This window comes from Pomacea canaliculata, linkage group LG8 (genome assembly GCF_003073045.1).
Source record: "Pomacea canaliculata isolate SZHN2017 linkage group LG8, ASM307304v1, whole genome shotgun sequence".
Lineage (NCBI taxonomy): Eukaryota > Metazoa > Mollusca > Gastropoda > Architaenioglossa > Ampullariidae > Pomacea > Pomacea canaliculata.
This window is the reverse complement of record NC_037597.1, coordinates 15,417,300-15,427,022: the sequence shown is the minus strand read 5'-3', so window position 1 is coordinate 15,427,022 and position 9,723 is coordinate 15,417,300. Positions and strand designations below refer to the sequence as shown.

The 9,723-nt window shown below is 43.4% G+C and overlaps 1 protein-coding gene across 3 annotated transcripts; it reads right to left on the bottom strand.

Annotated features, from left to right (window-relative positions):
- Positions 1 to 168: 168 nt before the first annotated feature.
- LOC112570764 (CD5 antigen-like) lies at positions 169 to 9,723 on the bottom strand. Of its 3 annotated transcripts, none has more exons than XM_025249368.1 (13): positions 9,600 to 9,723; positions 7,467 to 7,559; positions 6,758 to 6,897; positions 6,312 to 6,418; positions 5,938 to 6,011; positions 5,276 to 5,487; positions 4,944 to 5,072; positions 4,362 to 4,503; positions 3,934 to 4,106; positions 3,098 to 3,361; positions 2,669 to 2,801; positions 2,367 to 2,480; positions 169 to 1,494 (listed from the first exon to the last, which is right to left on the bottom strand). In XM_025249368.1, the coding sequence occupies exons 5-11, from the start codon at positions 5,973 to 5,975 to the stop codon at positions 2,731 to 2,733; spliced, it is 1,029 nt and encodes a 342-aa protein (XP_025105153.1). In that variant the 5' UTR covers positions 5,976 to 6,011; positions 6,312 to 6,418; positions 6,758 to 6,897; positions 7,467 to 7,559; positions 9,600 to 9,723; the 3' UTR covers positions 169 to 1,494; positions 2,367 to 2,480; positions 2,669 to 2,730. The 3 variants fall into 3 exon arrangements, with proteins under 3 accessions (XP_025105153.1, XP_025105151.1, XP_025105152.1); XM_025249366.1 differs by having other exon boundaries at positions 2,669 to 2,804; positions 3,101 to 3,361; positions 9,600 to 9,722; XM_025249367.1 differs by having other exon boundaries at positions 2,669 to 2,804; positions 3,101 to 3,361; positions 9,590 to 9,613.

Genomic DNA, 9,723 nt, shown 5'->3' with positions numbered 1-9,723 from the left:
CAGACAGACAGACAGACAGACAGACAGACAGACAGACAGACAGACAGACTTGTCAAAAGTCGTTATAGTTCTGTCCTCTCGCCTCATTTTCACAAAGTATATTGTCATTAAATGTTCGAACCTAGCGTTCAACAGCCAAACATGTAGTGTTTCTCTCAGCTTTATTTTCATCACAACCACTTATATTTATTCGTACAAATGTCGTCAACAGTCGGCAACTACAGCATTCACTAAACACTAGTGAGATTTCTGCGAATGAAGCTGAGGAGCGAATGATGGTGGAAAAAGAAAATTCAGGGAATAAGCTAAATCGCGTTTTGAGGCGAGTCACGGGTGGGATGGCGCGTGTAGATTGTAAACAGTTTCTCTCCACGAGAAGAACTCGGTTTAACAACCTGTTTACTTAACTTCTACCACAACGAGTGTAAGCTAGCCTGTACGATACACTGTATGTTTACAACTCATTTTCTGCAGACCACCGTGAACATACTGTTCTCTCTGTGAAGTGTTCAGCAAAATTAAATAAATCGCAAGCAAAGCCGACATGATTTTTAACTACACCTACAATGTTGATAAAATATTACACAGCCAGGTATGTGCTGACCTCAGACCCAAAAGGCGTGTTGGACAGAATACTGACCAGCTGGGTGAACTGATGATGACCTTTGACATCAGAGGCGAGTACCGACTGACTCTTCACCGCCGGGATGCGATCTGGTGACCACTGGGCCCTGAGACGAGATGTCAGTAGGATGCAGGTAGGTGTCGCTGTCTTGTGATGGAGGGCAGAGTGAGGGTCTGTCTCTTGTCGACAAGTCCCGCCAGTACGTGGGGTACAGAACGGTGGGGGAGATAAGCCAGTGATTGCTCCCTCTTGCACTGTGTCCGCGACATCGGCTGAGACGTGTTCGCGGTTATCGTCTTGGTCGTCGTCGATGGTGGCGCTCTCAGCAGCTCCTGGGGAAGACAAACTGACAGGACGCACAGCTCCATCAACCTCGACAGCAGAACCAGTCGGGTGGAGGTAGTCTCCCTTTTCGCTTTCCCTCGAATTGTCGTTCCTTTCATCAACATTCAGAAGCGACTGCTCCAAAGAGAAGCTGTCTCTGTCACCTGCGTTCTTGTCAACCATTCTATTGACTGATGCCATGTTGTTGTTGTACAGAGAATAGACCGGATGGAGATAGATGTCGTCCAATGATCTACTCGCACTGACGTCATCAGCTACTGACGCTGAGTGGGTGGGGCCTGGTGTTGCGGCGCATGCGTGCAGGTAGTCGTGATGAAGTTCTTCCTCTTTCTCTCCCTCGCTGGAACTGTTGTAACAGCACTGTGTCCCTTCCTGACTTTCTTTCCGACCGTTAGAAGTCTCGCTAGTGACGTCATCTAACGCGCTGCAGTAGCCGTCTGACCCGTCTTCCGGTTTTACGAAGATGGTCTGACCTTCGCCTTTAATGGTGGAGCAAGGGAGGGACAAATCTCCGGAGGAGTTTTCTGTGCAAACAAATATACTGCTGTCAGTGCCAGAGACACTGATCGTTCACACATTATCATGTTTATACTTCACATGTTCTAGATGTACGAAATATTTACATGCTTTCCTGCTGTGCAGTCATCTTCTCTGCAAATCATGTATCATAGTCTTTTATTCTCCCTCCCCTTATTTACACTCATTTCCACCTCTATTTCTCTTATTTTGTGTGTGTAAGGTGTGTGTGTGATAGAGAGAGACGGATTAAGAGAAAATAAATTTGAGAGAGAATTTGAATATCTTAATGACCGACGGTCGTTCTACCCACTGGGACATGTTCATACGTGCGTGGGAGAAGGAGTTCAGTGAGACGATGAAATAAAACCCATGCAACATGCAAAATGCAGACGACGACCGGTTAGTTCAAAATGTAATGTTACAACCAGAAACCGGTTAGTACAAACATCAATGTGACAATCAAAAACCATTTGCACCCCAAAGCTTGCACAGGACTCGTGCAGAAGCTAAGAATCGAGAAAAGTTTCTGGAATATGTATTTCTGTACTTGGTTAGTTAATATATAATCACACGATGACTCCTTTCCTTACACTGTCGGCATGCACTGGGTTAACAAAACGTGCATTGTACATTGTTAATTAATATATTAATTAATCTACTGACATTGTTGTACATTGCTAATTAATATACTGGTTTAATTGTACATTGTTAATTAGTATACTGGCTTATAAAGTGAAGTACATGTCTTGACACTGTTATGTGATTTAGAAGCTTGTTAGCAAACATTTTCTAGAGTTACATTGTTGATTAGCATATATTTATTACAATCTGTTATAAAATTATTCCTTTTGTTTACAAAGCGGGCCGCTGTGCACACCGTCATTGATCTCGTCGTACGTCTCCACGTCGTCGTAGCTGCTGTTGGCGCCGAGGAGGTCGCTGTAGCCGGTGCTGCCTGCACTCAGTCCTGTCGTCTGCGCATACGCTCTTGCTGGAAAACAACATTTATATTTTGAATAAACAGTTTGGAGAAATAATTCTATATGTTTGAGGGTTAGGAAGAAGGTCTTCGAATTCTTGTGTCAACTTCTCCCGAGATGAGAAAAGCAACGACGATCTAGGTAACAGAACACAGCGATAATTTCAGTATTCTAGGAAGATGAAAAAAAGTAATCTTACCTCTCCATTTCTTAATAGCTATTGCGATGACGATGATTATTATGATCAATACGACACCGACACTACAGGCTGCAGCGACGATGACGAGCAAATGATAATCCCGATGAGGCCGATGCGGCCATCTCATCAGTACCTGATGACAAGCAGACTGTCCTCAATGTTCCGATAGTCAGTGAGATTTCTGGTAACTAATCATTCCTATGAAACGGAGCTTTTCTTAGGTAGCTGAGGTTTTCTTAGGACACGAGCAATCCTAACATATAACAGCACATTTTATTCTGTGATTTTATTCTGTCTTCTATGAGATGCCAGTAACGATTGTAGTTTCTAAATTCTAGAGCAAGTGGATTTGTGATTTTACCAAGTCTCGATAATTATCGGGTGCAGGATGCTTTTGCAAGAATCACAAAGAGATGACCGGAAACTCACCGATACACACGCCACCTTCATTCCTTTCAGCCTCCTCCTCACACAGACAGAGAAAGCTGCCCTGTGTGTTCTGGCACCGTTCTAACGGTCCTCTACATGCACCTGTCTGCGCGCACTCGTCGACGTCATCGTCACACGTGACGCCTTCCCAGCCTGCCTTGCAGTAGCACGTGCCGTTGTCTCGGTCACACAAGTCGGTGTTGCTGACGTTACACACACACGGCTGGGAGCAGTTGAGTCCGAAATGGTAGTCATCCACACAAACTGGACACATGCGTGTGGACATTAAAAGAATATTTGTACCAAAGCTTGGAGATGTGCAGACAATAATGTGATTTCGACAAAAAACACGCACGCTAGCACAATTTATTCAGAGAGAAAGAAGAAAAGAAGAAAGAGTCCTATCCTGCGATGTTGCAGTAACTGAGAAAAGTTCCATTAAGCTTTGGTCACAAGAAATCAGGATATCTTTAGTATTAAATGTTATTTTAAAAAAAGGTCATCAATTATGCACACTACTCCTTGCACTACACTGCATCTTTCAAGTAATTCAGTTATAACAGAACCTCAAATATTGCCACAATAAACATGGGTGATCGGGAAACAACTGGTGTTTTAACGCCAAGCCAGCAACTAAAACTACATCACGGCAAAGCAGGTGGTACTGTGAATAGATGTCAAAAAAAAAAAGCTTGTCCGAGACGAGATCCGAACCCACGACATCCCATTCTCACTATGTTGGAGACAGGCGTTCCCTGTGGTGTCACCAGACCGCACGTGTGAAATAAGTGAAATACTTTATTAGCATACAGTGAATAGCCTGCTCGTGTCTTCACCTTTGTCACATCGAATCCCAACATCCATAGAGTGGTTGCAGGAACCAGAAGCCAGAGGTTCTGATGGACACTGGGACAGGGCCAGTTCCCGGCCGGTACACGTCATGCGGTACATGTGTACGTCACCTGTGCCCTCGCCGTAAACAGCGCCCTCGTAGTACACCGCCCCCCGCCTGTGACGTCACAGCGACAATGTCATTAACTCTTATCTTTAATATCATCAAGAATAAAAATTAATTAAAGTAATTGTACTTTGTAAGTGAGGCGAAGTTAGAAACAGGTAAGTGTGTGTGTGTGTGCGCGCGCGTGAGTGTGGGTAAGTGTGTGAGCAATAGAAAGAAAAAAATCGCAGGTACGCAGAGTGAAAGAAGGAAGGTGTGTGGGAACTGACTTCTCTGTCCTCGTGTATGCTGTAAATACCGACTCACGAGGGGAGGCCGAGCTGTCTGCAAGCCACTACTGCAGTCTGGGATGTAAAGCCTCGCTGACAGATCGTCCTCCACGTCCCGTTCGTGTAGAACTCCAGCCGCCCCTCCAGCTTCTCTTGAACACCACCCAGACGCACAGCCACTGGTGTTAGCAAATCAGAGACATTGTTAACGCCCTCGGTTATCAAGCATATCAAGTATAGCATAAACTTCCTAAAGTATCCAACATTTGACTAAAAGCAGTCACGTGACTAAATTTGCATGTAACCGTCAGGAAAAAACTTCTAACATTTGTCCATACTGTCGGGATAAGACTGCTTAACGCCGTTCAACGGAGAGCAGGAACAGCAACAGGAGAACAAACTAATACAAAAGTCAGGCAAAGAAAGGACTGTGGGCGTTCCTCTCTCTTACCTGGAACATTCCTGAGAGACTGCAAAGAATTTACGAAACTCGCGCAAAAAAAAAAAAAAAAAGAGCGAACTCAAACTTTTCCAAGTCGGGTATAGAGACGAGGTGTGGAGAATGAAATAGCGTATTGCAGAGATGTTTATCAGTGTAAAATACTCTAAATTATCTTACAGTTGCACTCGTTGTTGTTGTTGTCATAGTAACCAACTTTACAAGGACACGAGTACCGCAGACCGTAGTCAACGCACGTGCTGTGGTTCCGACACGAGAAGAGGCTGGGTGACGAGCACCAGTCGATGGCTGTAAAATAACAAACCACAGAAATCTGTCGTTTGGGGCTGGGGTAGATTGAGTTAGCTAAGTTAGTTGCATTGAGACTTTCCGAGGCCGAGTGAAAGCTGCTTTGTCTTTCACAGACGTGGGGGAGAAACAAACTCCCAAAGTACCCGTTCTGCTCGTTTGTTTTGCAGGTGAGATAGACAGACAGACAGAATTCTACTTACTATCAGTTTTTGGACTATAAATCATCTGGTCCTTCGTGTCAAAAATCCCCATGTAGCCAAGAATGGGAATCTGTATATCTTTGAAAACCAGAACTCGTCCTGCTTCCAGCTCCAGCACGCGGCGCGCGACGCTCTCCTTGATTCGTGACGTCACATTCACCCAAAATAGCAAACTGTAGCGAAAAGCGATTTTGCCCACGACACTGGTCTCCCTGTCAACACAAGAGGTCAAAGCACAAAGGTGAGCAGGTCATGGCATCGCTGTCACCACAGTTTTCTGTACAGCCTGCTCCGATGTAGCCAAGACTGCAGGTGCTTGTGTCACAGACATGACCTGCTGGAAGGTTAGGGGTCAAAGTCTTGGTGACTTTAAAGAGATTAAAGGGCAAAGGTATCGCAGGTACACAAATTGAACAAGTCATTAAGAATACCTTGGAGGAATTAATAGAAATTTGGTGTCTGTCACTTTGGATCGGTAGGAACACGTGACTGAGGGTGTGTGACTGCCCTCTACCTGTAAAACGCAGGTGTAAACTTAGGATGACAGAATGTTCCAGCCATCGCCACGTTTGTGCTTTCCAGGATGACAGACACATGATCGTGACACACGTATACTCACAGGATGCGATACAATAATGAGAGATATAAACAAGGTTACTTACGATATTGACACCATGTCAATAAATATTCCCGTCTTCATGCTCAGGATCTTACTCGGAGGATATGTACTTAAAATCTGCAAAAGTACATAAGTATAGAGGATTGAGTTTGTCTTGGTCTGACCACTTTCATATCGTTCTCTTTCTCTCTCTCTAACGGTTGTTAATCGTATCTCACTAAAAATTATATATATATATATCAACAATCTATAACAAATGCAATTCTCAATGTATCTATATCAGTAGGTGAGTGTATGTAGATACTGGTATTTTGTTTTGGACAGTGTGGACTGTCTGATTGGCTGACTACAAAGGAAAATCCTGAAACGTTGCTAGCTAGTTGGACACCCGCTAAAGTACCCGTAAAAGCCCGTTACCGCCTGTTTTCTCTGCTGCTCGTCGTTGAAGTCGTTCCACAGGCTGACGTTGACGGTCACCAAGTCGATGGCGGTGAACAGGTACAGGCGCTGGGTCTCGGGGACAGCTGCAGGACAGACAAAGGAAGCCATCATCATCTCATTTAAATATTTAAAGCCTTCTGAATGCTACTGTCACACGATGAGTCTCAACCCATCTTTCACGACCCTGTAGTTTGTGAGTGGTCTCAAGGTCTTCACATACGTCACAGTAGTGTTCACATACGTCACAGCAGTGTTCACATTCACACCTACCCACATAAATGCACGCGCACGCGTATAGTTGAATGCACTTATGAGCATTACAATGCAAAAGCTATCGAGTAGACAGAGAGGTCTCTATGACACACACACTACTACAGACCCGCACGACACACACACACACAGGTAAAAATTCACTTGCTTACGGACACAGGTATCTTGCGCTGACAGCTGCTGCGTGTGTCGTTGATGCAGGTACAGACAAAGCCCGTTGGATCTTGGGTGCCATTACAGAGCTGGGTGGCCCGATCACAAGTGTGGGTACCTTCTGTACACGGCGTACCCGCTGAAATACACCACAGCAAACTGTCATGCAACAGATATCTTTAAATGTCACTCACATATTATGAAAACTCATCTTACTCTTCATAATTATTATATAAACGTATCTTCCTCTCATTATTGTAATAAACACTTCACCACCATCATGAATTTTATGTTGTATTATTATAATACATTGTTCTCACTGATTATTCTCATAAATATACATTGTTCTCCGTCATTATTCTCATAACCGTGCCTTACTTTTCATTATTATTGTTGTCAACATTCCTTATCTCTTCATTATCCTAAGCATTCCTTATTTGTCAACATTTGTACAATAAGCATTCCTTACTCTTTGTAATTATTATTACTAAAATTGGCTGCTGCTAATTTGCTGTTGTCGCCGTCCTTGTTTTGCTAATGTGTTTACTCCTTGCAAGGCTTCTTGTAGAAAGAAACAAATGTCATTTCAACTGACCGCCATAAATATTGCTTGATACTATCTGGACCTGTAAGTTACAATAGACATTGTGTATTGTGTACACGTGGAGCCTGTAACAAGAAAGGTCAAAAGCTCACAATGTCTCTTACCTGTCAAGCTGCTGGTGTAAACTATCACAAGGAAGATAAATATCACAGCTGAAAAATGCCATCGGGCTCGGTTCCAATGCAGAAAAGCGTGATCTTAAATTAAAAAAATGAAAGTAAAAAAAAATTATTAATCACCAGAAACATTAACAGTTTTTTCAAGAAAGTTCACTTTAAATTCACGGGACTTCAGACGACAAACGCCGACAATGACATGAATAAGCGATGTGACATCGCCGAAAGAAAAATGGAAAATGTTTGAATGTAGATATGTTAATGTGGTTTGTCATGAGCATGTCGTGACCCCAACCATATGAAGCCTGTGGTTTGGGCGCTGAGAAACTCGCTGGTGAGTCTGGTCACGCGCTGGTGAGTCTGGTCACGCGCCAGGTGATTGTAGTGACAGTGCGTGGGAGGGTTTATTTCGTCATACAAGTCTGTCACTGCTCTCGGCGCTGAGCTCACATTGACTCTACATGACCTGTCTGTGGCATTGAGCAAGACCGGCAATAAAACAGTTTTGATAGATAGATACTACTTATTCTTTTAAATCTTCCTAACCGTTAGCTAGGTAGATGCGTATCGTGTAGCTCTCAAACATGTCGGCGTGAGAGATGCACTCATCAGATTTAGATTAGGTATAACACATTTATATTGTCACAAGCAGCGTTACTAAAATACCACAGATATTTTTTCTGAAATGCCAGACTGTGATAGTGAAACACTTTCTGTTTACATGTTCCGAATACAATGAACTTCGCCATCTGCTGACCCCTAAATAATACTTGGAGTCCCTTCTCAGTTCTGTCTATCGGCATTATTTGAAACCACCTTTTAAACTGTTTTCTGCATAATGCACTGAAAATTAGAGATCACATAAATTTCTGCTTGCATTTATTTACTGTCATAACTGATACTAATTTAGTATACTGTCGTCATGTGGAGATGAACCTGACAGTTAATGTAAATACCTGTTGTGTATATCTGTTGTTCATAAATGTACTTGGTCTGTTTGTTTTTAGTATTTTTACACTTCTCTATCGATATGAGTCAAGAAAATATTGTCAATGGTCCGGACACACACACACACATCATGTCTGGGCCCAAGACAAATATTTACACACACACACGAGCGCGCGCGCATGCGCCACTCAGAGTTCTAGGGGTCACGACCTCCTAAATAACACAAAACACAAATACATCAACACCTGAGGTATGGTAGAGTGCATGAAATATTAGTACATGGATTTAACAGGAAAAAACACTTTCATACACCCAGTGAAAAGTCCGTCGAGGTCCTCACAGCTGCCTTGGATACGTTGTATTAACAAACATTAAAAACCAGTTTTCTGTTATCCAAAAACAACATCTCTCTTCTAATAAGATGGAGAGAGTAAACTCAGCAACAACACACTCAGCAGTTCAGTTAGCAAACAAAATCCAGTCGCCCCAGGCAAGTAGAGTGATTAAAAGCATGGCAAACAGCAGGTGAGGTTCACACAGAATCCACACAGTCTTCTCATTCACTTTCTCTTCTCCTATCAGCCCACTCTTTTTCTTCTCTCTCTCTCTTCCTCATTTCTCTTTCTCCCTTATTCACTTTTCTGTCAGAAATACAATTTTACGACAGAACCATCAGGGGAGAAATTACTACATACAGTATTTACATTCGCTACTTTCATTTTGATGTCGCGATACACACGCCTGCAACACGGGCAGTCGATCGTTTTCTTTATACTCAATTAACAAGCCGCCATTTTCCCGAATCCGTTATCTTGTTTGGGGTGAGGTCATTTGAGGGTAACATGCATATTCATTCTTCCAACATGGCTTCGCGGGGGTGACAGTCTTCTGTACACAGGTGAGAATGTCGAGGTTTTAAATGCCTGTGTACCTCAGCAGACTGGAAATGAATTTCACATAATAAACACAGTAACGTGAAAAAAAACTGTTGTACTGGAGAAAGTATGTGACAAGTGACAGATTGCCGTAGTCCACCAGGTAGCAGTAGACACCGATGACTGGAAGTCTCTGGACTTCCTGATAGTTCTAAGCAAAGTATCGTACTTTCGTTTTCAATGTCTCAGGTCACACCTACCTTATGCTGACCTGCACCTGCTGCTTACCTTGACCTACCTGTGCTAGTCATGCGTGCAGTGAGAGTCCTCAGTCCCGCGGTGTAAGAGTGACTCCCTCACCCGGGTGTCCCACGCCACGTTTTGAGCCAAAAATAAACCCGGGGGGGCAGCAAGAGAACTTG

Excerpts from the sequence above, each read along its gene's own strand:
- LOC112570764 (XM_025249368.1), bottom strand. The coding sequence starts at position 5,975 with ATGAAGACGGGAATATTTATTGACATGGTGTCAATATC. Across the intron at positions 5,488-5,937 it reads ATTGACATGGTGTCAATATC|GGAGACCAGTGTCGTGGGCA; the intron begins GTAAGTAACCTT and ends TTGTGTTGACAG. Across the intron at positions 5,073-5,275 it reads TTATAGTCCAAAAACTGATA|CCATCGACTGGTGCTCGTCA; the intron begins GTAAGTAGAATT and ends GTTATTTTACAG.